The 27588-nt window shown below is 40.1% G+C and overlaps 2 protein-coding genes across 4 annotated transcripts; one reads left to right on the forward strand and one right to left on the reverse strand.

Annotated features, from left to right (window-relative positions):
• Positions 1–1070: 1070 nt before the first annotated feature.
• On the reverse strand, positions 1071–18780 carry ATPSCKMT (ATP synthase c subunit lysine N-methyltransferase). Of its 2 annotated transcripts, none has more exons than XM_030484803.1 (5): positions 18656–18780; positions 17693–17976; positions 15321–15458; positions 14551–14601; positions 1071–9803 (listed from the first exon to the last, which is right to left on the reverse strand). In XM_030484803.1, exons 1-5 carry the CDS (start codon positions 18729–18731, stop codon positions 9606–9608), a joined length of 747 nt encoding a protein of 248 aa, XP_030340663.1. In that variant the 5' UTR covers positions 18732–18780; the 3' UTR covers positions 1071–9605. The 2 variants fall into 2 exon arrangements, with proteins under 2 accessions (XP_030340663.1, XP_030340673.1); XM_030484813.1 differs by lacking the exon at positions 18656–18780 and adding an exon at positions 18376–18393.
• Positions 18684–27588, forward strand: CCT5 (chaperonin containing TCP1 subunit 5). 2 transcript variants are annotated; one of them, XM_030484792.1, is made up of 11 exons: positions 18764–18975; positions 19699–19759; positions 19848–20012; positions 20511–20709; positions 21479–21671; positions 22662–22811; positions 23119–23238; positions 23631–23816; positions 24782–24919; positions 25308–25488; positions 27299–27588. In XM_030484792.1, the coding sequence occupies exons 1-11, from the start codon at positions 18871–18873 to the stop codon at positions 27424–27426; spliced, it is 1626 nt and encodes a 541-aa protein (XP_030340652.1). In that variant the 5' UTR covers positions 18764–18870; the 3' UTR covers positions 27427–27588. The 2 variants fall into 2 exon arrangements, with proteins under 2 accessions (XP_030340645.1, XP_030340652.1); XM_030484785.1 differs by lacking the exon at positions 27299–27588 and having other exon boundaries at positions 18684–18975; positions 25308–25677.

Consider the following 27588-nt stretch of genomic DNA (forward strand, 5'->3'; position numbering starts at 1 on the left):
GCTATTTTGATGAAGGACAAAGTTATTAAGGCCTAAGAAAAATAGTTCTCTCAGTTCATCTCATTTGTACCCATGAACAAATATAGAAGTGAGAAATGAGAACATGTATGTTTACTAACATAGGCTATGACAGATCAAGCTGGTGACTTCATGAAAACCTAGTTTCATTTACGTTTAGTGAAGTGTCCTCAGTGAATTAAAACACAGACCATGCACAAAAGTTAAAATAAACACATAAGTAAGTGAGGCAAGTAAAACAGTAAGATACAAAAGTCACAATAATTATGCTGGATTGTAATCAATTTATATTTAACACTCAACCTTAACAGCAGATTTAAGTTGTTCAAAGATTTGAACTTTTCTGTCATTAAAAAATGGAAATTGTCAAAAAAAGAGAAGAACCAGACTCTCACACAAAGATAGACCAAGATGTAGCACACATGACGCAAACTTGTATCCTTCAATAGAAATAATAAGTTTTACAGCAAAGTAGCATGTATAAAGAGTGACAAGGACCCAAATGCAGTTAAAAGCAGTAACCATGAGACATCAAATGTTGTAGCAGCTAATAGAAAGGCAAGACTGAAGAAAACAAAACCAAGATCGTGAACCTGACAGACACAATCACTGCAGACGCTGTGTCTTACAGTCTTAAGCAGTAAGAAAGCACTAAATGGTGTACGTGAGCATCCGACCTCTATAACTCTAACTCCATCAGTTGTGAAATTGCACAGGTACTGTCACCCTCAGGAGTAGCCATTTAAAAAGTACATTCTTCCAGCTGTAGACACAGACACGCAGTTGCAGACTTAATCATTTTAATCACAGCATTGCCACCTATTACTTTTGTGGTCTTGAACAAGTTAGCTCTTTACTACAGGTTTTTTTCAGTTGTAAAGGGTGAAGATAATGCCAGCCAGCCCTACAAAAGTGTTGCTGGATTTACTATTCAACAGCAGTTTGAAAAAGAATACTGCTGGATAAATATTGCACTTTACTGCAGGGTCGAATACAAACTAACAACTAGCACTCCAACTGCCATCTTCTGCATCTACTTTTTTTTTTTTTTCTTTTTTAACACATGCAAATAAATTTCCTCAAAGTTAGTAGGAACAACACATGCTTACTGAAGGGAGAACAGACTTGTGTCTCCTTATCCAACTCCAAAAAAAATCTCCATTGAGTAGCACTCTGCTTAGTCTATTGCCAGAGTATTAGTATCAGAAGATTATTCTCATTTTCATTATATGAATATATTATGATGTTGTTACTGACATATAAAAGAAATCATGCTACTGTAAGGAATAAAACTTGATTCTTGATCTTCTCCAAAAAGGCAGAGAGGCCTGCTAATCCAAGCCTCCACACCAGACCCAATATCAAGCAGCTTGAACTAACCTTAAGCCATAGGTAATTATACCAAGTCTTGGTGGAAAACCAAGCTGTTCCTACTAGTGGTCCTGACAAATAGCATCTGCATCAGCAACAAGAATTTGAAAAGTCTTCCCAACGCTTCTGGTAAGGATCTTTGTGCTGCTGACTTTCCAAAGGGGAAGACCCTCAGTTAAAGAGCCTTGCTCTCAAGTTTGTGCTGGAGAGGAAGGACTCTGGTGTTAGGTTTTTCCCTCCCAGTGAAGGAAAGATTAGGCTGTACCAGAAACAAACAGCAGTGTAAAACTAAAGAATGATGTTCTATTGCTATTAGGCTGAGGGAAAACTGGAGTGAATTTATCTTCCACTTCACAGAGTTCCTGAATCAGCGAAGAGATCAAATTCAGCAGAGCTAAAGCAGTCTTTATAAAAGCTTGCCAAAAATGTTGATGCTGTGTCCCATCGTGCTAAGACAGCAAGCTCCAGGAAGTCTTCAGCACCCAAAGCCTGCTTGTTTCAGTGCCTTCCGACACTACGAGGATTTCTTAGGCAGATCCTTGACTGAGACAGCTGAAGCTAACATTGAGCCTGCTTACACCGAAATGTAAGTTGGGAAGGCCTTGCTAGGCCCACAGCCTAGACAAAGCTGGAAAGTCATGCAGTCATCTGTACCAGCAGCTGAAAACCAAAGAACACATCCTGATGAATGAGGTTAGGGGCGTCCTGTTTATTTTGTGTGGGAGGTAGTGACCAGGGAGGAGGTGGTTGCTAACAACAATAAACGCCAAGTGATGCGCAATGTTTTTGATTGGGTTATTTGCTGTGGAGCTTGAGCTCCAGCATCCTTGGATTCAGCACCACTAGGAGCACCCTAACAAGGAAGCTGTATCATTGTTATCCTGAAAGGGATTGAAGGTATGCCTCAACTTCTGATTTGTCCTTACGCTTGTAAGTATCACACAGGCGGGTAAAAGTTCCCCCTCAAATCATCTGATATTCACAATCACTCAAGGTACAGACAAGCATGAAAACAGCTATAGACAAAGCCTCATGAAAGATCCAGCATCCAGGTTTCCTGAAAAGCCCACAGACTACCTAATTTTCATGCAGTAGACAAATAATCCTGAGAAGAGTGGTGTTTGATCTGCACTTTTATTAGAGTAAGCAAACAACCTAATTGCATGTCACAAGAACTGCTAACTTTTTCTAAGAAACTTAAACTATTCATTAAGTCAGCCTGGATCTGACTACATTATACTTCACACACTCTCGTAAACAATACTCAGCTGCTGAAGTTGGCAACTTTTTTCATATTAGAATTTTCTAAGAGTGATCAATGTAGTCTCCATTTTAAATCTGTAATGTTGTCACTCTAAAGGTTGGCCTCATTGGTTTGGGGGTTTTTTGTGGGGAAGGCAGCCTCTGATTATACTGTTAGAAAATATGTTTCTTTTAAGCTACCACACAACACTGCTGCTTTGCTACCAGTCCTTCGTTCCCTGGCTTTGCTTAACACATCGGACTGACAACTGGAATTAAAAGGACCTCAATGGCAAGAGGCTCTACCATACCTATCACTAAGTAACATTAGTAGTTTCACATCATGAGCATCACTAGTCCCATTCCTGCTCAAAATCTTTTTAGAATTGCTTCAGTGCGAGATCTCTGTTTCCAAATAAACTTAATTGGTATTGATCACACCCACAAAGCTTATTTATGCATTGAGCAGAAAGGCAGTCAGGAGTGTAAATCTGGCTTCTATGTGTGCTGAGGAAAAAAAAAAAGGAAGCAGCAATAAAATATACACAAACACAGATGATGAGAGTCCTGAAACGAATTTACAGAATGGGACATATAAATTATTTTTATTTGTGTACACTCCAAAGCGCTTGAAAAAACAATGGGAAGGAGAAAAAGGAGTATACTTTCAAGAGCAGCTACATAATCTTAGGGGAAGAAAAAAGACAGCATGAAATCTTAGGGGCTAGAGTGATAGCAGCAGAGAAGGCCCCTGAGATTTTGGCTATATCCCATACCACTCATTTTTTGCTCCCACAATGATCTTCAAGTTTTTAACATTCATTTTGTATCCTCCCCTCACACATTCATTTTCAGTCAGCAAATCAAGAGAGCTTAGCAAGAGCGAGGCACATTTCTGCTCATCTGAACCAGAGCTCTGGCATGGGCATCTGCAGACATTACAGCATTAAGGAGTTTCATAGGGTCCGTCAGCTATTTAGACAGGCTTCAGTGGCAGCTGATCAGCTGCTTTGAAAATGTAAATGTCATGTTTAAGTAGTTCCTAAAAAAACCAACCAAACAAAAATACCCCAAAACAAAACAACAAAACAAACAAACAAACAAAAAAAACCAAACACACCAAAAAAACCCTCAGACCCTTAAACCACATTTATCATAGATTAACTAAAAAGCTAGAATTATTAAGTTATTAGGATGCAATGGGAACGTGCAAAACCATGTGGCTGCTCTCACATAGCGAAATACAAAGTTTCATGCTTACCAGAAGAGGCACCAGACAAGTCAGGTCTTGGCTCTGCAGGACAAGGCCCCAGCTCTAAACCACGTGCCATCCTCTAAACCACAGATGGGCTCATTGCTTACATCTGCCCACTGAGCATCAGCTGTTTGAGCAACCTGGTCTAGTGGGAGGTGTCCCTGGCCATGGCAGGGGGTTAGAACTAGATGATCTTTAAGGTCCCTTCCAACCCAAACCATTCTGTGCTTCTGTGACACAGACTCATACATTTGTACACTGCACAGGGTCAAGGCTCAACAGCCCATGCAAGCAACAACAGAAAGAAGGAAAAAACCAAGAACGCCTCACTTTGTTAAACTCATTTCCATTTAGCTACTGTCTTATGTAAACCCATACTTTTAGATCAGGGATTCAAAATTGATCATTTCAGACATATTAAAATTTTGCCAATGGAAGGACACAATCACGAGGAGCAAATATAAACCTACTGATAGCAGATCTGCTTTTCAAATTACTTTTTGTGGATTCCTCAGAAGGTAACCACAAACCTCAGGTTGAAAGCCATGAATTTACTGCTTCTGACCTTGTAAAGACCTCTGCTCACTTCAAAACTTTATGTCACAAGCTTTATATGGGTCTTCAAAAACCTACTTTATTTTTAAAAACCACAACACATACAATAAGCTGAAAAATATCCCTGCACATTTGCTGGTAAGCAGGTTTTATTTAATTTTCATCAATGCTAGTGGTTCACTGGATTGTATTACAGTGATTTTTTCCAAGGACTACACAGCAATTCGCAGGAAAAACATCAGTCTGACATTTCAACCAAAGCCTCTAATAGAAACCCCAACATTATACTAAGAAAAAGAAATCAGCAAAATTCCCACCTGAACAAATAACCCCAATCCAAAGAACTACTGAATGGATAAAAGGCCTGTATTCATTTGCCAGGTGATGAAATACAATAAAAATGTGAAATTAAGTACTTAAAACTACTAAATAGTCAGAATTGTTGTAGACTGAGGCTATTTTTCAGTCTAAATACCATATGGGTGGATGTTTTTCTTTCATTTACTGGAAACAAAAGTCATGCTGTGTCAGCATACAGACACCTAAATAAATCAAGGAGGTTAGTTAAATACATGTTAAAACATTGAAGAGAAAAAAGACATTCCTTGACAAATTCAGTCTTCCTGCAAAGTTGCTGAAAAAAAAGGGGAGCTAGTTTACACGGAAGAAAAAAAAAAAAAAAAAAGGAAATACAGCAAAACAGAAGATTTGATGAATTTATGAAGTCGAACACTCAAATTGTAAAAAGACAATACGAAAAAAAAACCCCACACTGAAATAAGAACAGTTCAGAAAAAGAATAAAAAAATTTAACTATCCATGTATCAGTCTCCCTCAGTGAAGCACACAAGGATGAATAGGAAGTTTATCATTCAAACAGAAATACTGAAAATATTAATTGTGCAGCTCACTCAAGGGTGTTTTTTAAATTAAACATAGGTGCCACAGTGTCCTGTCAAGAACTCAAGAAGTTTTCTAGAACAAACTTATGTTACTTCTGAGAAACAAGTTGGGGCTACATTGTAAAACTAGAGAAGCACAAATTTGGCAAATGTAAAAGAAAAATAGCTGACCGAAAGATTTTGTTGGTATTAAATCTAATGTTAAGCTGCCTCCTTCAACCATGATTTTGAGGAATTCATGTCCTTTCTTGAACAAATGCTTCAGTATTTGTAAACCATCATGAAAAGTAAAACTACAGAAGTATGAGGTGATCTATCAATAACTAGTTTTCATTCCAGTGTAATGGTATTACACATGAACCCATTGCTGCGTCATGGCATGCTCATCACAGTGAGAAATACACACAGCTGATATGCGAGTCTGTTAAACTGCTTCTGAAATAGTTCAAACTGCCACACTTGAGGAAGGGAATCCTATGGCCCCTTTTCTCCCATAGCTCAAAACATAAGAAGATAAACAAATGCTACCTCTGCTTACTTCTGTAGATCTTAGAGTGGTATTACTGTGGTAAAATATTTTAAAGTACACATACATGAGAAAAGCAAATCTCAAGTCCTTCTTAAAATATTTATGCAGAGTTCAGGAGATCTCTGTCATCTCCCAAGCTGCATCCTTCATTAAAGGTGACTTTCCCAAAGCCTGCGCTTTGGAACCTTTTTTCCTCACAGACCATACTCATACGTGAGTATGAAATGTGATACTTTACTTTAAACCTGATTCTGTACTGTCTTACCTGGCTACAGCTCATGAGTCAGAAACAAATAGCAGCTCAGAGACAGGAGATTAACTTAGTTGGAGCAACATTAGATTAAGTGGTAGCATATAATCAGACCAGAGGATAAATCAAGAACTTCAATATAGCCAGTAATAGAGAAGTGCCTAAAGCTCACAAAATATGTGCACATTTCACAAACAAATCTGGACAACCTTGGTTAAGGTTGCTGTGTAGCTGCAGTGACTGTGCAGAACACCAAGCAACTTGCATATCAAACGCCTCTCTTGTAGCCGTACCCCTCTCTCTCTCTCAAGAAAGCCAATTTGTGCAAAATGGGAAACTACAAAATTTGAATTGTAGCACTCAGATGCCACATTGGTACAACTGATCTTGCATCACAAAGCCTGTGGGGACATAATATGTCTCAATGCAAAAAAGAACAAAAAAAACATTGAAAGTTTGACTCTCGGAGAACTCTGACTTGCATTATTTTCAAACAGATCAAATTCTACATTATTTCAGGAAAGTATTACTTATTCAGCAATGTAGCAACTAGTTTTGCTAAGATCTGGCAGGGCAAGGAAGGAATAAAACAAGTAATTCCCAAGAGGTGAGGGATTCTACTAGAAGACGTAAACAAAGATAAACTATAGGTTTTTCTGTATACCTGAATTACTTTGGTATTGAACAGCATGCACATCTTGCATTTCCTTCTACTGGCTTCAGCCCTACGCTATAATTTGATTAAGCCAGTTCTCTAAGGCTTTCCTGGTTTTCAGAAGAAATAAATTTGTACTCTGTAGTAGTATATCAATGAAATCGTAATACACTACCCTAGCAATTGGAACTGTATCAACATAATAATCCATTCAGTGATAACTGAAGTCACAGTTAAGTATTTAATCTTGTAAACTATCAAATGAACATAGCAAGTGATATAAAAATGGAGGACATGACAAGAAAATGCTTTCCCAGCTCCCCCCTCCCCTTCCGTGTAAATTAGAGCAATTTGCTTTCCATTTCACACTCCCACCATGAAAACAGGAAATACTGGACATTTTCTTATGTAATAAGGAATTCTGAATCTTCAAACCACTGTCTATGTCAGTGTAGACCCCTGAAAGAAAATGGCCAGAGCAAGAAACAGCCCTCTGCCTTACTTTAAAAGCATTCATACATCTTTCCTTGCTGTGAGGACAGTACTTAGTGCACCCAAAGCTCAGGCCATCACATCATTAATTCTATATTGCCCTCCTCAACAAATATTTCTGGAGTGATAGGTGGGAACTAAGAATTACATACCCCAAAGCCTCTCCCATGGGCAGAATTGAGAAATTCAGTTTTACCTTTTAACAGGCAAATGATAACGCAATAGACAAATATATAGTCAAACACAGCAGAAAAATATTTGCTTCGTTCCCTGCAAACTAACTTTCATGAAAGCAGGCTGTGGAAACCTGGGTCAGAGCACTGCACTGCCGATGAGTCACAATTCACTTGATCAAACTCTTCTGTCTCCTCCTTTATAATCATTTGAGGAAGAACTCTGCATAATTAGCTTATTTCCCCTTTGTATGTTTTTCCCCCCCCAAGAGAAATAATTTCAGATTTCCTTTGTCTGAGGTTTCAGTTTTACAGCCTTGAGATATTAAAGTACATTCAGCCATGTTAGACATGTCGCTGTAGCCCTGTCCTGTCACTGTGTAATAATCATAACACTTAAATCATAGTAGAAAGCGTTCAGTGTAGTTCCACAAGGTGCACTACATTACACTTCAGTGAAAGGCTGTAAAAGACTGCTTACCAGAAATCAGCATTCTTTAGCACATAGTCTCCACGCTTACAGCTGTGCTTTGCCATGCAAGGCTGAAATCAGCTCTCCTTTGCAAACTCCAGAGCAGATACATTTGCCCCTTTCTTCTCCTGCTTTGTATAAAATATCAGGACAAAAACATTTTACTGCTCCTCAGTGTAGATTTGTATTTTAGATTCTTCTTACTCCTTCACTCCCACCAAGAATAAAAAGCCTGGGTACAGGTATAACTGTAGACCACACATCCCAAATAACACCTAACTTCTCTTCAAGTCAGACACTATAGTCCAGCAAACATGCCTTCCCAATGCCTAATAAAATGTTACAGGCTTTGTATTTACCTGAAATTGTAGGATCTCAGCACTTCTCTTGTCCTGAAGTAATTTTACTTGACAGGTGGCAATTCCTTAGCCTGTTTTAGCTTCATTCTATGGGTATCATATACGCAAAGGTCTGACAAACTTACATAGTCACTGCTTAACAGTCTATACGTTAACTGGGGCCAGGAACTTTGACTGATTTTTAAAAGGTGAAAACAGTAAAATTTTACCTGGGAACCAAAACACAGACCAAGTAAGCAGACTGACAAAATATAAGAGTGCTGTAACCATGTTAGAAAAGGAAAATGTCACAGAAGTAGCAGTAGTACCTCACTCCAAACCAGCAAAGACACAGGGAGAACTTGCCTCACCTTCCAAGGAAAAGCCATGCAGCAAAGCCACGGGTTTCTTAGATCTCATCAGATGGCACAGAAAAGTAAAGGGGAAAAGAAGCCTGACTGAAAATGTCCTTTCCCATCTCCCTATAAATTAAATGAGGTCTAATCAGATTTAACCAAGCTAGCCAGACCAACTAGCCCTAGAATCAGAGACAGTCTTTATTACACATTCAAGTAAGCAGCTCCCGCCTACACTTTATCCAAGGTTTGCAAGCACAGAAGTGGTGAAACTTCACTGCCAAGTAGGTGACTTCTGAAAACCTTCCTAAATCAGAAAGGTTAGGAAAAATCATGATCATTTGCAAAGATTTATACCAATAAGTGTTCAGCAAAAACACATTTCTGCAGTTTCATCTTCACATCACAAGTTAAATAAAAACACATCAAGGGCTGCACTTGTGTTAATGAATAAGCAACTCATCATATTTGCTTATCTCATATTCAACTTTAAAAAGTACACATTCAAGGCTGAGGTGCAAAACATTGGTATCATCATCACACTCAATCTGCATCAGTTTGATGTATTCAGCTTTATGCCTACTCAGCACACGTAACAGACATTTGGAAACCACAGCTCATTTCAGAAGCCGCTTGCACGCCGCTTCCAATACCAATAACAAATGTGACATAGGCTCAAAAAGAACGCATGTATTAAGTTCACCAATTTGAGCATCTTAACTAGTACATCTATATTCCTCTTAACAGTAGTGAACCATGTTTTATCCCATTTTCCATATTAAAGTTTTCCACTTCTATAAAACTTTCTCATAATTCTTACTAACTATATTAAGCCATTTAGCTACACCTTTCACTAAACTTTGTCTGCTTTCAGATAACCAGTGTATTTAATTTATTTTAGTGACTGTGTATCTCCATACCCTGGGGCTCTATTCATTCTTATCTTTAAAAGGTGAACTCAAAGCCAAAAATTTCAGCACAAAAACAAATTAAATTTTTAGGATTCTGTCTCTGGTGAAATTTCTAATCTTTTTGTTTCACATCCTCTGGAATGTTTCAAATCATAGGCCCACACAGTGTCTATTCCCTCTCCAGTAGTATGATCTGGGATCCAGCAAGGGAAAGGAAAACGACAGGCAATAATTCTGGCATTACTTTCCAGCTCTTCTTCCAGCTTCTTCTCCAACTGTGGCATCTGTTGAATAACAAGAAAAAGCTTTCAGAAGCAGTAAAAACCAGACACATTCTCTTTAGAATCTAGTTCAAGTATTTAAGAGAAGTCCAACGTTTGAAGGATTTCTGGAAAAGAAATTTAGGAAAGTATTCATGATATACGTTTTGCCTTTGATGCATTGACAAAGAATATCTGAAACTAGAAAATGGTTATTGTGCCCTGATTGGCGAGATCAAGAAAACTGTAGCTCTAAGTTCTAAAAATTCAATCAAAAAACCACAGATAAGCCCTTAGACAACCACACCACAAATTAAGACTTTGCATGTCCCAGTTCATCATTCTCTTCAGTGGGATTCTCTGTAGAGAGAAGAATTTATGATACCCCAAGTCACATGAACTTTCGTGTGATGCTCAAAGGCCAATATATCTCATAATTTCCAGTCTAACCCCAAGACATATTCTGGGACACTAAAAACATCATATGGCCAACAACCCAAAGCAAACATGCTGCTGCCACTGTATGGTAAAGTACTGGTATGTTTAATACTATTGAAATTGAGTTTTGTTGCGTCCAGCCTGTTAATATATGCATGTAAGTTCCTGCAGCTGTACTGTATGAAACAGCATATAGAATTATATAATAGTTTGGGTTGGAAGGGACCTTTAACAGTTATCTAGTTCCAACCCCCCTGCAACAAGCAGGGACATCTTCCACTAGACCAGGTTGCTCAGAACCACATCCAGCATGGCCCTGAATGTCTCCAGAAGATGGGGCATCTACCACCTCTCTAAGAAACCTGTTCCAGTGTTTCACCACCCTCATTGTAAAACAATTATTCCTCATATCTAATCTAAATCTACCCTCTTTCAGTTTAAAACCATTCCAAAACCATTGTCCTGTCACTACAGACCATATTAAAAACTTTGTCCCCATCTTTTTCATAAGCCCCCTTCTAGGTACTGGAAGGCAACTATAAGGTCTCCCTGGAGCCCTCTCTTCTACAGGCTGAACAACCATAAGTCTCTCACCCTTTCTTTGTAGGAGAGGTGTTCCATCCCTCTGATCATTTTTGTGGCCCTCCTCTGGACTGCTCAAGCAGGTCCACGTCCTTCTTATGTTAGGGACCTCAGAGCTAGACAGAGTACTCCAGGTTGGGGTCTCATCAAAGCAAAATAGAGGGGCAGGATCACCTCCTTCAATCTGCTGGTCACACTCCTTTTGATGCAGCCCACGACACGGTTGGTTTTCTGGGCTGTGAGCACACACTGCCAGCTTTCCATCCACCAGTACACCCACGTCCTTCACTGCAGGGCTGCTCTCAATCCCTTCATCCCCAGCCTCTATCGATACCAGGGGTTGCCCCAGCCCAGGCGCAGGACCTTGCACTTGGCCTTGTTGAACCTCATGAGGTTCACACGGGCCCACTTATGGAGCTTGTCCAGGTCCCTCTGGATCACATCCCATCCCTCAGGTGTGTCAACTGCACCACTCAGCTTGCTGAGGGTGCAACTGATCCTGCTGTGTCATTGATAAAGATATTAAATAGTACTGGTCCTAATAACGAGTCCTGAAGGACACCACTCATGACTGATCTTCATCTGAACATTGAGCCATCCACTGAACAGTCCATCCATGAACTCCATACCTCCCCAATTCAGAAAGAAGGATGTTCTTGGAGACTGTGTCAAAATACCACTACACAGCTCCCGTTGGTTGAAGACCTACAATCTAGCTTTTCTCCATTTGCAAAAAATGAGCAGATATGAAAGTCAAGGGAAATATCACTACTCTCCCAGAAAAGAGCAACATCCTTCCCAGTCAGATACTCCACCTCCAATAATTACTTTACAAATTCTGCTATGGATTAAGTGAGAAATGAATTAACACATCTAGACTTCAAAGAAATTTCTTTCCCATCCCAGATAATGATTGGGGGGGGAGGGGGAGAGGGGAGAAAAAAGGAGAAAGGGAAAAAAAAAGGAAAAAACTTGATAGATTTAGCCATTTTTGTCCTTTGGAAAAATCTGACATTATGTTTAATCTGCTCAGTGCACATCCATTTGGAATTCCTTTATTTCTTACATAATATATCTATCTCGGGGAGTAATAACAGCAGCAAGCTCCACAGGTTACTTCTATTACATGTAAAAGTCTATTTACTTGATATCTAAATGTTATGTCATGATATCAAAAGGTTAAAAGGACAGTAATTATTTACAAATACAGATTAATTAAGTCACAAAGGACACAAGACATGAAAATTTCACAAAAAGAAAAACAACAGAACATTATTAGAAAACAAGACTGACTGAAGAAAATGTATTTCCCAAGGCTGCAGATAGCTTCCACTATCACATACACACAGAGCGTGCCTTTGATGTCACATCCTATTATAGCTACATTTAAGCTTACAGTGGAATATTTTAGGAAAATTATAGTCATAGATCTAATATATCAGAGAGTTACCTCTGGCCATATGGCAGATATTTTTAAACATTTTTGCTACTGCACCTTAAACAAACCAGGAAAATAAGCCCACTTTGGTATCTCAAACCAACCTGAGACTCCAGAAAAGGAAAGACTAAGTTATTACAGAAATTACAAATATGGACATAGTCTATTTTTTTTAATGAGTAATTATGAAAATTAGTGACACTGTATGCCTATATCAGCTCAAATTATAAAACATCATTAACAGCTCAGCCAAAAGGAATCATACCCTTCAACCGAACAGTCAAACTAGTTTTTAAGCAAAATCTATCAGTAACATTAGGTGTTATAATTGTACTGTATTTTTTATCAAGCCAGGCTGGGGAGCTTTTTGTATGTCTACATAGATACACAGCTTAGTAAACCTTTTGTACAGTATACAATCAGTTAAAATACAGAGAACCTGAGAACAAGCACACCTGATAAGATTTCTGTCATCCCACCCTGAACAAGTAAAAGACTCTGCAATTACTCATAAACACACCTTTCCCCGTTCTTTCATAAGAACAAGGTCTTAGTTTTCCCTGAAGATAAATAACTCCACGTTCTGTAACCAAATCTTGGATATGAAATAAAAGCACTGCTTGGCAGCATCAAATCAGACCAGTATTATTAAAAAAGCTGAAGAGATCTTTTGCCCTCAGTAAAAAAGAAAAAAATGCATTAAAGTTTCCAGAAAATCAATTCAGTCATTCAGGAGGCTAAGCATTCACAATTTCCAAAGTAAATTTGAAGGGGATCACGAGCAAATAAATGCTCAGGAAATGCAGTAGCTCATATGTTTGGATCTGTCACATTTATGACAGTATTTTTATTGAAAGAACTTAGCCCAGTGTGTACTGAATTTACTGAAGTTATTCTGAGCCCTAGAGCTACTCTTTCTGTCATAGCTGTTACTAATTTATCCCACTTTATACTATTACATTTAAAGTTAAGCCAGCATTTCTGCTAGGCTTACTCACATTTTCCCAGGGCACTTGTTTATTTCTAGTTTAGTGAAATCTCTTTCTTCACCTGCACTTTTCCCCTCAGTGCAACTGCAGAACTTCTGACTGCAAATTCAAATATTTATACTGCCCCCTCCCGGAACTCAAGCTGGACAGCACCTAACATCCAAACCTGGCAACATCTGTAGCACAAGTAGCAGGACGGTTCCCACCAATATGCCACCACAAAAGTAGGGATAAAAAAAATAACTATTTCCACTTCAGTTTCCAACATGTGTAACAATTTGAATCTGAAGTAGGTATCTAATTCCAATGCTGTTGAAGAAAAACCAGAGAATAGTGAAGCTCTATTATGCTTCTTGTTGCATCTTTCTGTTACTACTACAGAAATATTAGCAGAGTACATTATACAGTATAGCATAAAGCTCCTTACTTATTTCATCCCACATTTGCCTTAGCAGAGGAAGAAGCAAGACAAAAACATTTATAGGGTATTTCTGTTTCATTCCTCCACCTGCATTCAACCTATATAGAAGATTCCAATAATAAATCAAAGTACCAAGAATATTTTCAATATTTAAGAAATTTTCCTCTTTTCTAGTAAAAAAAACAACTAGATCAAGCCAAAAGCCAAAGTGAGTGTGAAGTCTGACCGAATTTATTGAATATATCACTAAAGCAGTCACTGCAACTCAGTTACCACACCAGTTTTGAAGAACGCTTTTTCCCCAGGGATACGATGAACATAGGCTATAAAGCCTTCCTAAAAGGCAAAGAATTTGTGGACTTGTACTCTAAGCAATTATACTTGAAGTATTTCTAAACCTTCACAGCCTAACATGGGCAAGGGATTATTACAATATACCCACTGATGGCCTAATTGAGGTGATCTGGTTTTTGGAGAATATGTGCAAAATTCAATACTCTCCTCTAAGAAGGTTCCCAAAAATAAGCTGTAGCCAATTTCCCATTCCATCCTCTCCCTGCAATAGCTCCTCACTTTTTCAGTATGAAAAACTAAAATTGTCAAGAATCAATCTATCACCTTTCCCCCAAGCAACTTGAGCACATCAGTTTTCATTTTGGTTATGAACTAATGGACAGAAAATACTCCTTAAAAAAACACGTCTATTTTCAGAGCTCCAGCCTGCATACAGTCACAAGTTTTATCAGGTTTCACCATGGACATTAATAAGCAACAAGGAAGGAAGTATCAAAATATTAGTACTAACTTCCTTTGACATTCTGCAGGTTGGTTCATTTTGCAGATAAATGTACTAACACTGAACGCCTCCGTATTAAAATAATTAAACAATGCAAAAAAACTTACCATTTGAGGCACCCCAAAGACAACAACATTCGTATAATGCGAAAAAGAAACCTAAAATAAAATTTGAGAACAAGTCTTGATGAAAATGGCATTTGTATTTGGAGAAGCTCTCACCATTCTTTGCCCTAATCCCTCTAGCTGCACTCCCTTCAGCAGGGATTTAGACCAAAAAGGAAGGATATCCTGTATCACCTTTTCATCACAAAAATTTCTAAATAGACAACTTTATATTACTGAATAGCAAAAAGCTTTTGCTGCCTGGCCAAGAATATGGCACTAATTCTAGTAGCACAGAAAGTATTAATTTAGAACACGATTTTACGCATGGCTGAGTTTTTCCACAACTCCTGTATACGTTAAAATGATGTATGTTTGAAGTTTGACCACCTCCCTTTTGTTAAATGTTAGCTAGCTGTAAGAACTTGCCAAGCACATTAGGTGAATAAAGTCTTGTTACTGACCCCACAGTACCATGGGGGTACATGTCTCAGTGACACATGACATTACAGCACCCCACATCATTCATCAGGCACAATCATGACATAGTACGTTCAAGGAGCCTGTACTGAAAAAGGACAGCACTTGACCAAAGCACAAAACCAGCAGAGAGTGTGCTGTGAGTCTAGTCTCTACAGGCGCGACTACTCTTCTCAAAGCCCAGTACAGCATCTTGTGGCCAGTCAGTGTTCTGCTTCTTTCAAGAAAGTATTTCCAAATTACGGAAATCTCTCAAATACCCCAGATTTATTCTTACATACTCCACCACCTACCTTCCATAAGTCTGAAATATAAAACCTGGTGTTCTGATGTACCCCATCTCTCCAGGCACGGTATCTAGAGTACCAGACTAGCCAGGGATTTAATTCATAACCAACAGCTTTGAAACCCATTTTTGCAGCTGCTATCACCTACAAGGAAGAAAATAAATCTTCACTTACAAACAGAGAAAGTGTATTCACACATAGTTTTATTTACAATATAAATCAAAGGAATGCACTGTTGTGTTTCATATAGATTTTAACCCCCAACAGATTAGCAGTATAGCGAACAAAAACTCAAACTACATTTTAATATTATGACTAGTCCCACTGAAATTAATAGATACATTCACATAAGCAAACTGAACCACTTAAACATTCACAAGACAAAGCTATAAGCCTGTATTATGTCTACGATTTGCATGAAAGTTTAATTCAACATATTCATGACACTACCTTGGAGTTTGAATACTGAAATTGGCCATAGAGAGAACAGTGAAATACAGAAACAGAAATGCTCCAAATGAGACTACTTAACTTATTGGAAAAGCAGTGATGGGTAGGCACTTGAGAGACCCCTGAATCAGAGACAAAATGACCCACCAATAGAAAGAGCATGAAAATAAACTGGTGACCTACATTAAAAAAAGAGTCAAAAATTTAAATGTACGATAAAAAAATTTGAAAGAAACCCCACATATGAATCTCATAGTAGAGCTTTCATCCAGTTCTAAGCTTCCTATATCATTTTAAAAGGCAAAAGGTAATTCAGATAAATAGATTTTTAAAGACATTCCTCTAAATTAGACCCTAAAATTTAGAATTGTTAAGCTGTATTGCAAGTGAGTGTCTTCAAACAAGATCAAAACTTACTGAATTTTTAGAAAAAGAAAAAAAAAAATTAGAATAGAAAAAGGCAGCAGTTTCTAGAATTAAGGTTTAAGACATAATTTAAAAGGCTACTGCCGAATTCTCACCAGGATAAGCCTGATGAACTACGAATTACAGAACAGGCAAGGTGAAACCAGGAAGTATACATCTCAAACAGCATTACCTGGACAGTGTGTTGCACAATATTAAAATAGTGCATCTTCCATCATGCACACAGCATGTGCAAATATACTAGAAGAATCTGACATTTTTACCAAGCTTGGAAATAAAAATATGGTCATATTTATCCACTGATCACACCTAAGCACCAACTATTTAAAAACACCTGAACAGAAGCTCAGCTTTTTTTACGACAGATGCATTAAGGCAACACCAAGTATTCAGTTTTAGGCCTGGCTCTCCAAGTAGTCTTCAGGCTCCATTGAGGCACACATACACAAATATAAATATAGACATAATATATATAAATCAGAATTAAACACACAGTGCCTATTCAATTAGATGTCTCAGATGAGTGTGTCAACAGCCAGACTGCTGAGCAGAGAGGGCATCAAAAACTGCAGCTCATATACCTACGTGCTTTTCTCTGTTTTCTACTTGGGCACAATTCCTTCTAAGCCACTTTCACAGATTTGGATTTCCAAATCAAATTTTTTAGTGTTGAAAAAAGGGTTGATTCATTCACATGAACTATGGACAAAGGCAGCATTCAAGAACTTACTCATTTCCACCAAAAATCCACTCCATGCACCATCCTGTTGCTAAAACCGACTTGAAACAGATGGTTATGGCACACAAAACATCACAACTACAAAAAAAAACCCCACACCACTCTCTATTACAGCCTCACCACCACCTTTCCAAATCAGAGTTCAGACAAAATCTTGGAAGTACAGTATCACTTTGTGTCTCTTTAGTGATTCTCACCATTTCTCTTGGCAATTATCCTAGTTTCACATTGATTTTTGAAGCGGGGCAGTCAGCACCGCACAAAGGTGTGAAGAATACAGTACTAATGATACCAGGATTGTTATTTATGCAATCCACCACTCATCTCTCATTCTCCTGTGTTCCTCTATCACCTTTATACAATAAGCATACAGCTGCAGCTCCAAAAGCAAAGTGCTATTTAATCTCAAAACCTCACATGCTGCAGCTATAAACTTACACGGAATCACAGCTCTTTGACAATCACAGTACCAATACTTCCACTGCGTCTTTTCACGTGAACACAAAGCAAACAAGGATGAGTTCATCACTTTATACCCTACGTCGTCAAGCTGCAGGCAAGACTGGAGCAAAAAATACTGCCTACTCGCCTAAACAGAATGTAAACCCTTCTCAGCTTTGACCTTTTCCTAAGGCTCAGACAAAAACACTGGATGCCAAAGACAAGACATTCATAAATATGAGAAAACAACAGCAGCCATGGCTGGAGCATGAGACACTTTTTTGAGAGGCAGTATAAAAGGAAAGCGATATCCATGACTTACAATACGGCCATCCCCGCTACCAATGTCAACTAGGGAGCCACTTCTGTTTTCTAACATTCTCAGCACGTTCTGGATCTGGGTGGAAGTTGCAGGAACAAAGGGCAGGCACACTTTCCTCAGTGCCGGGGTCACGAAGGGGGTGACCACAGCATAGAGAGCCACCAAGGTCCCACCAACACCAGCAGTGGCCAACAGCCCCCAGCTCCTCCTTCTTGACCCGCCCTTGCAATCTTCTTGCAGGGCTGCTGCGTGGCTCTCACTTGCTACCACCTTAGACATCACACCTAGAGAGAGACATTAAAAAGTATTTTCTCTAATAGCTTTAATATGTGCTTAAGACAAAGCAGTATTGGGATATCGGGGGGAAAAAAAAAAACCCAACAACTTATACCCCTTTGGGTGATGCCGAGACTCTAGGGAAAACGTTACTATTACTGCTTTTCAGAGGCTAAAGCATTATTTTTCAAGGCATAAAAGAGTTTCCACGTAAGCCCGTTGTTCCTCCCACCCAGCCGGGGAGCGGCGCACCCGGGAACAGCTCTGGGGCAGCGCGGGGAAAGATCCCCTCGCCATGGACAGCTCAGGAGCCCGTGGCCAGGGAAACGTCCCAAAGTAGTCACGGTTCTTCCCCCCAGAAGTAGCTTTTCTCCACAGCACAACACCGCCTCTACCAACCAACCCACCACAGAGCTGCCTCAGCAACAACACGGCGCCCCTCTCAGCCGGCCATATGTGTAGGGCAGGGCAATACCACCGCGCCAGGCGGGGGGAGAGGGACCGAACCCTTTCTGATGGCGGCTCAGGGAGGAGCGGCGCGCACCCACTCTTCCGCCGTGTGCCTGCCCCTACCGCTTCGCGTTCACGGTGCCACCCAGCGCCACCCGCTGCCCCCGCGCTCGGCTTCCCTATTCTCCTTCACATAGCATAACCCCCCGGCCCGCCCCCTCGCTTCCCTTCCCTTCCCTTCCCGCCGCTGGGGAGCGGGGCCGCGAGCACTCCAGTTCCCAACGCTTCCAGAAAGGTCCGCTGGAGGCGCCATATAGGTCCCGCCCGACAAATATGTCGCGCAGCTACCGGCCGCGCAGGCGCGGAGCAACGCGCGGGTGAGCGTGCTGCGTCACGGCGCGGCGTGCGTCCGGCTCGTGCTTGCCCGGTGTGCGGGAGCGGCAGCGGCAGCCATGTCGGCCATGGGGACTTTGGCGTTTGATGAGTATGGGCGCCCCTTCCTCATCCTCAAGGACCAGGAGCGGAAGACGCGCCTTATGGGGCTCGAGGCTCTCAAGGTGAGCGGGCCGGGGCCGCCGATCCGTCCGCGGGCCCTCGCTGGGCGCCACGCCGCGGTGAGGGGCGGGGAGCGGGCGCCGTTAGGTCTCGGCGGGAGGATGGAGCTCGGTGGGACGCGGCGGTGCCGCTCTTGTCTTTTGTCTCATGTCACAGGCAGGGTGCCCCAAGTCTGGCCCGGGCTCGCGGGTGGGGGAGGGGAGGGGAGGGGAGGGGGCAGGGAAGGCAGCGCCCCGGGGCTGCGAATCCGCCGCCCGCGGCGCGGGGTGTGTGAGGTCTCCGTGGCGTGAGCGCCTCGCGCGCTGCGTGGCTGCGGGGTCCGTCGTCCTCTAGTTTCGGCGCGCCCCTCCCAGCGCCTCCTGCGCGCCGCGGGCAGGGAGGCTCCCGCAGCCGCCTCCTTTAGATCCCCCCTCCCTTCCCCTGTCTGAAGCTTGCCTTGCTTGCTTCTGTTGTTTCCCCGCTTTTGGCTTCGGGGCTGTCGTTTTACCTGATGTGCTGTGGCATGCTATAGCGGTGCAAGTGCAAGCGGAGCAAGAAAAGGCACAAAAAGTGTTTCTGACATAAAAACAATACACATATATTAGCTTTTTTTCCAGTCATAATTAGTTTTTGTCAGTTAAATTACAAAATTTGCGTTACTAGCTTCTCCTTGTATTTTTCTTAGCTTAATATTATGATTTTGGGAGCATGATTATGATTTGACTTATTTCTCCTTTGTTTTATAGTCTCACATAATGGCAGCAAAGGCTGTAGCAAGTACTCTGAGAACATCCCTTGGGCCCAATGGTAATAATAATTTTAATGCTTCCTTAAGCATAAGTATTTTTTTGGTGGATTTTCTAGATTTTCTTTCATGCTTTGAATATGTTTTTAGGCTTGGATAAAATGATGGTGGACAAAGATGGTGAGGTGACTGTGACAAATGATGGTGCTACCATCCTGAATATGATGGACGTGGACCACCAGATAGCCAAACTTATGGTGGAGCTGTCTAAGTCTCAAGATGATGAGATTGGGGATGGAACTACTGGAGTTGTTGGTAAGACAAGGTTTTGAATTTAACTTAGCTTTTCCAGCTTTAAACTCAAGCTTATTTAGTTGTTTTAAGAAATTTTGTGTGAAGTAACAGTAGCTTTTCTTTAGAACATTTTTAGAGTATTTACTACTTTGGTATTCTTGTCAGTTCTTGTATTAGGGCCTTGTGATAAGAAAGGCACTTTTGTGGTTGCATTTTAAGTTAGCGTAGAGAGTCCTCTTTGTACTTTCAAAATTTTTCTTGATGGTTTTCTGCCATAACCTTCTACCTGTCCTGCAGTGGTGCCCATGCTTCTTTTTGGTGTAAGAGAATGCAGTTTTCTTTCTAAGCGTAGCAAATCCGGGGTTGTTTAGGGTTATTTTGTCATTCAGGAAAGCTTGAACTGTTAAAATACTACAGTAAGAATCAGAAGGTGTACTCTTTAATCTTTGGATAATGTATTAAAGCTGATGCTTTGACCTGTGGAAGAGTAAATGTTATTTTTAAAATCTTGTTTTATAGTTCTGGCTGGAGCATTATTGGAACAGGCTGAGCAATTGCTGGATCGTGGTATTCACCCCATCAGGATAGCAGACGGTTACGAGCAGGCAGCCCGCATTGCCATTGAACATCTAGACAAAATCAGTGACAGCTTTACAGTTGATCCACAGAACATTGAACCTCTGATCCAGACAGCAAAGACAACCTTAGGCTCTAAAGTGTAAGTCACACAAACTTCAGAAAAATATATCGCTTTCCATTAAAAACACTTCAAGTTGAAAGGAGAAATCCCAGTGTTTTAATGATTTATTAAATTGTTTGTGTTATTGGAGTGGCTGCTGAAGGCTCTTTTATGTTTGATTTTGGCTAATTTCTCAATGGACTTATGTCTCAGGATAAAAAATTGTGCATCTTTTTCTCTAAAGGGTCAATTTTATGCAGTTAAAGAGCTGCAAAATCAATTTCATTCTAACCTGGTGATTCCAGATTTCTTCGTCATAGTGAATTCCGAGAGTAAGGCAGACCTTTTAAAAATAATTATGTGTTTTATTTCAAAAATCGAGTTTGGGTTTTTTTCCTAATTAAAAAAAAAAAGTTTGTCAGATTGTTCCATAACTGCGTATTTTATTATAGGTTCTAAGTGTGTATAAATTCAGGCATTGTAAGGGCTTCTTTTGCAGAGCTGTCTTCTTAATGGTGGTTTGTGGTTTCTGAGACTTGAATGTTTCTTAACAAATTCTCCTTGCTTCTTTCAAATCTGTATCTACAGACTATGTCCACAAAGACTACTTAGACAAACCATACTGTGTGTTCTGGTTTCTGCCGTATTAAGCACCTTTGTTTTTGTGAACAAATAAGCAAGACCCCCTGTACTGTGTAACAGTTGTTAGCTATAGTGATAGTTTTCCTGTTCAAGATTGATAGAATAGCTCTTTTTTTCCAAACTGGAAATGTAATGCAACTTTACTGTATGTTTTTTTTAAACCTAGAGTTAACCGCTGTCACAGACAAATGGCAGAAATTGCTGTAAATGCTGTACTGACAGTAGCAGATATGGAACGTAAAGATGTTGATTTTGAGCTGATCAAAGTACAAGGCAAAGTGGGTGGTAGACTGGAAGATACACAGTTGGTTAAAGGAGTGATTGTGGATAAAGATTTCAGTCATCCCCAGATGCCTAAGGTAAGTGATGTCCTTGTTCGTGTCTCTCATCTGTAATGGTTAAATGAGATTGTCTAGCCCACTTCTAAGGCTGTCCTAGCATTTCTTAAGTATTTAAGCAGTGTTGTGGTTTGGCTTGTTTTTTGAACCATATGTCAACAGAGGAAGGGGAGAGGAGCATTAAATTTTTCCTGTTGGAAAAGACCAAGGTAAATTTACAACAGTCTTGAGAAATGGGGGGGGGGGGAAGCGGCAGGAGGGAATCACTGTATGGGCAAGTGCAGCGTATGACAGGTGCTCAGTTCTATGTTGAAGCAGAAATAATCATCCATAATGTGTAATATGCTTAAGATGCTTAATGCAACTCAGTATCAAGAAATGCTTCGTAAGCTTTATGAGTTGCCTCATCCTGTTTGGAACACCCGGAAGCTCTCTTTCTATTATATTTAATGTAGGTAAGGTTTCCAAGTCTTTGGGCAGCATACTTGAGGAAAGATGGAGGCAACTTTAAATTTCGACTATTCTAAAATACATTTCTAGCAGTTGACATTTCTAGCAGTTGACACTGTTTATCCTATAAAAAGGAAGACTGATGGAAAATATCAGTCACGTAGTGCATAAAAGGTGGTTGTGAAGATGAGTATGTAGTACTTCTAGAAGTCACGGTGGATTGGGCAAATAATGGTTTCACTGGAGTGTTTTTCTGTTTGTATTTTTGGGGTTTTTTGGGTTTTTTAACTATAAAAAGCTAAATTGTTATGGGCTTAAAGAGTGTCTCCAAGCTGAGGAATTTGTTCTAGGTGGGCTAGAGATTTCTGAAAGACTTAGTTAGGTATAGTTAGTTTCAGTTTAGAATAAGTCAAATGATTTTTGAGTTTCCTCTTGCCCTTTATTTTTATACATGTCTGTGTGTTTTGCAGATACAAGAAAGAGGTGTTACTGAGGTCAAAACTCAACTTTTTTTTACTTTTTTTTTTTTTAATTCCATTTTGGTCTTTTTAAATTCTACAGGAGCTTAAAGATGCTAAAATTGCAATCCTTACTTGTCCATTCGAACCACCTAAGCCTAAAACTAAGCATAAGCTTGATGTCACATCTGTGGAAGATTACAAGGCACTGCAGAAATATGAAAAGGAGAAGTTTGAAGAGATGGTGAAACAGGTAAGATTGTTTCTTTGTTTTCTGCATCTTTCATGGCCTTTACACAAAATAGCATAAGCATTGTTGTGTTTCTGTAAATGAGCTGATAATCCTGGTAGGAGGCAACATACAACCAATAATATCAAAAGTTAAATTTATGTAAGAAAGAGGTGCCACACTGGTTTGAAATTTACTTTGATTTCTATGTATGCCAGATAGTTCTTCTTCGGACTTAGGAGAAAATTAGGAGAATTAAAATCATGAAGAGATTGTTTTTCATTACTGTGTTAGTTCTGATAAGGAGATTGATGTTGTGTGTTGCTTTCAGATAAAAGACACTGGTGCAAACCTCGCTATTTGCCAGTGGGGTTTTGATGATGAGGCAAATCACTTGCTGCTCCAGAATGAGCTGCCTGCTGTTCGTTGGGTTGGTGGAGCTGAAATAGAAGTAAGTAAAATCTTCTAAACTTGGGCTCTGCACCAGTTCTCAAACATTTCTTAAGTAATGTGCTGTAACAAATAAGTTCAGGCTTTCTGGGTAGAACTGTGTAATTATGTGCCTGGGTAGGTATTGGAGAAAAACCGTAGGGAATCTGTGGGAAGAACCTACAATGAATGGGATTATGGTGTACAATAGGAGTGTATGCATATTGGCTAGGAATGTTTCTGCTTTTTAGTCTCGCTGTTTGCAGAAACAAGACATCACCTGAAATACTTTGAAGTGATGGGAAGATAACCTTTTGGAGTAGGCATTTGACAGATTCTCTCCCACTAGTTTTATGTTATGAAAAAGGCAATTGAAAAGCCTTCTCAAAATAACCGATGGTTGTTTGACTTCAGTTAATTGCCATTGCAACTGGAGGCCGCATCGTTCCTCGCTTCTGTGAACTCACAGCAGAGAAACTGGGTTTTGCGGGTATCGTCCGAGAGATCTCCTTTGGAACAACCAAAGACAGGATGCTTGTCATTGAACAGTGTCAGAATTCCAGAGCTGTGACCATTTTCATTAGAGGAGGAAATAAAATGGTGAGATGCTTGGTTTGTTACAAATGTTTGATACGTACATTGCAGAATGTGTAGTTTCTTTAAAAAGCATGTTAACTCTTCTTGTATTTCTCTAAATTTTCCTTGCAGTGTGGCCAAATAGAAGGGAAGGAGGGTTGTAGGCAGTCATGACTGTGTTAGAAATCACTTACTAGATTCACATCCTAAGTTTTTCAATGAAAACTTTGTTTCTTACTCTTAGATCATATAGTTCATAAATAGAGAAGTAGTTTTACCTGTGGATGCTCTTAATTTCTTTTTTCTCATGGGAGGGTCACTTTTATGGGTAAAGACATACCAGCATTTTTAGAAGATTGGGTTTTATTATAGATTTAGGCATGTAATTTCTGATTTAGTCTAGTTAAGAAAAATAAAAAAGCCCAAACCACCTCCCGAATGAGACCATTTTAAATGCTAATGTACTTAACCTGATTCTTGGTTGTAGTGTTAATGTTAAATTGTATTTAGTGTAAGTCAAGTCCTACTCCAAGGGAAAACCTTAGGAAGAAAAGAACATAACCTCTAGTCTGAAGAGTTCTGAAAGAAAGCAAAAATGCTGCTTTAAAGGTTACCATAACTTATTAAATCTTCCTCCATCTGTTGAAGCTGGGAGTTGACACAAATTGTATTCTGAAAAGAATGTTGGCATTTAAATTTACATGTTTTACGTCTTGGAAATAGGCAAGATTGAAAACCTTGTGTAAGTTTTTGTTGCTTGAATTTACAGATTTAACAAGTAACGCTGAAAAGGTGTTGGAAGTTTTTAATTCCTGCTCAGCCATTGGATGTCCTAATGTTTTATGTTGGGCAGTAGTATAACATAGCTGCATTAGAGCCATGAAAAGATCCTACAATTTATTTACAGTTTCCACTCCTGTGGTAGGAAATGCATCTTCATAGCCTTCAGTTACGTATGTTGTAAAATACATGCTGATTTATAATTCCAGATCATTGAAGAAGCAAAACGATCTCTCCATGATGCACTGTGTGTCATTCGGAATCTTGTTCGTGATAATCGTATTGTATATGGTGGTGGTGCAGCTGAAATTTCTTGCGCCTTGGCAGTCAGTGAAGCAGCAGATAAGGTAAGAAAGAACAGTTGCAACTTTCTTTAATTTATGAAGGGAAAATAAAGATTAGGTTTGTCTTAAGAGATTCAAAAAAAAAAGTTTCAAAAAGCTTCCAGAATGTACATGTTATAGAACATGTTGTAGAACTTCCTGATGTTTGTTGATAACCAATGCCGAAAGTTTTCCTTCTCGTCTGTAAAATGTCATTCCCAGTGCCTTTTTCATTTTATGATAAGAGCAGTTTAAAGTGCTTCTAATTTGCAAGTAGTAGGTATTTATTCAGTTGATATTATTCCCAAGAAAATCTGCATATGACATATATTTTGTCGCTAATGTGAAAATCAGCTTTTGCTAACATTGGAGTTCATAATAGCTGTATGAACTTAAATTTCATTTCCCCTAGTGCCCATCTCTGGAGCAGTATGCGATGAGAGCTTTTGCAGATGCCCTGGAGGTAATTCCCATGGCACTCTCGGAGAACAGTGGTATGAATCCAATACAAACTATGACCGAAGTGCGGGCTAGGCAAGTGAAAGAAAATAATCCTGCCCTTGGCATTGATTGCTTGCAGAAAGGAACAAATGGTAAGAACTGCAGTGTGGACAAGGAGGAGCACCATGGGGTTTTCTTTTTCAGAAATCCTCTCGAGGGGGGATTTTTTGTGTTGTGGTTTTGGTGGGGTATTTTTAACCTGTATGTCACTTCAGTTATGAACTCTTGCCCCTTGTCATAATAAATGGGAATGCAAGTGGACAGATATATGCATGTCTGCTAGATAGAAAATGTATAATTGCCTGAAAACCTTTATTTGGTGGCAGAATGAGTCTTCAACTCGTCCTTCAACCACCTTGTAGTACAGGTCTTCCCATGACATCCTCGCAAGCTCAGGAAGTGCGGGCTGGATGGGTGGACAGTGAGGTAGATTGAGAACTGGCTGAATGGCAGAGCTCAGAGGGTTGTGATCAGCAGCAGAGTCTAGTTGGAGGCCTGTAACTAGTGGTGTTCCCCAAGGATCAATACTGGGTGCAATATTGTTTATCTTAAAAGTGCTTTACCAAATTCGCTGGTGATATGTGACAATACGTATCAGCTGGGAGGAGCGGCTGATACCCCAGAGTATCAGATGTGATATTCTGTGCTGCCCTTCAGAAGGATCTAGACAGGCTGGAGAGTTGGGCAGAGAGGAAGCTAATGAGGTTCAGCAAAGGGCAGGGTTCTGCTGCTAGGGAGGAATAACCCCATGTGCCAGTACAGGCTGGGGGCTCATGTGCTGCAAAGTAGCTCTGAGGAGATGGACCTGGGGGTCCTGGTGGACAGCTTGTTGTCCATAAGCCAGCAGTGAACCAAGGTGGCCAACGATATCTTGGGCTGCATTAAAAGGAGTGTTGCCAGCATGCTGAAGCAGATTATCCTCCCCTTCTGCTCTGCCCTTGTGAGGTGTCACCTGGAGTACTGTGTCCAGTTCTGGGCTCCTCAGTTGAGGAGAGACATGGAGTTACTGCAGAGAGTCCAGCAAAGGGCTGCTAGAACGATTAAGGGTCTGAAGAGTTTCTCGTATGAAGAAAGGCTGAGGGAATTGGGCCTGTTCAGCCTGGAGAAGAGAAGGCTCAGGGGGAATCTGAAGGGAGGGTGTCAAGAGGATGGGGCCAGGCACCAGGGTGAGAGGCAATTGGCATGAACTAAAACACAGGAAGTTCCACCTGAACATGAGGAAGAACAACTTTGCTGTGAAGGTGACTGAGGGTTGTAATAGGTTGTCCAGAGAGGCTGTGGAGTCTCCTTCCCTGGAAGATACTCAAGAGCCGTCTGAATGCAATCCTGAGCAATGTGCTGTAGGTGACCCTGCCTGAGCAGGAAGGTTGGACTAGATACCCCCCGTGATCCCTTCCAGCCTCAACCATTCTGTGACTGTAATAGAAGCTACTCAGAATGAGGCAAGACCAGGCTCTGCTTTAAATACTGCAGGTGTTTACCGATGGTAAATTTTGAGACGCAATGTAAGACATAGGGTTGTAAATTCATAACCTTTCTTTGATTAGGTGTTTCTGCTTTTACAGCATTTGAATTTTCACTTCTTTAGTGGTTGCTCTGCCCTTAGGATGCCTCTAATATTTGTATATGGAAACTGTACTCTGCCAAAAATAACGTAGAAAGGTGAAAAGCTGCCACTAAGGAAGACCTAGTTAGGAAAAGATTTTGCATCTTCATGTTCCAAAATGTTTGGTAAGATCCAAGACATAAAACTCCAGCTTGTACAAATTGTATCTCAACTACTGTGGCCAAGAGCAGTAATTTTAAAACGTTCATTAAAATTACATTGAAATTACTATGTGAGGTTAAATGTTGCATCTAGTTTTGAGCAGGGTGTCTAATTCTTCTGCTTCTTTCTGGCAGATATGAAGCAGCAGCATGTTATAGAAACCTTGATTGGCAAGAAACAGCAGATTTCTCTGGCAACTCAGGTCGTTAGAATGATTCTGAAGATTGATGATATCCGTAGGCCTGGAGAGTCTGAAGAGTAAAGGCTGAAAAGCACGAAAGATTAAGGGGGCCACCACAGTAGCGAAGACGGTAGTATTCTGATGCTTCATCTTCAGCTATTTATTTTGGATACTTTTTGTTTCAGATACTGTAACGGCTAAGTGTTAGAAATAAAACACAATTGAGCACTGGTGGTTTCAAGA

This window comes from Strigops habroptila, chromosome 1 (genome assembly GCF_004027225.2).
Source record: "Strigops habroptila isolate Jane chromosome 1, bStrHab1.2.pri, whole genome shotgun sequence".
Classification (NCBI taxonomy): domain Eukaryota; kingdom Metazoa; phylum Chordata; class Aves; order Psittaciformes; family Psittacidae; genus Strigops; species Strigops habroptila.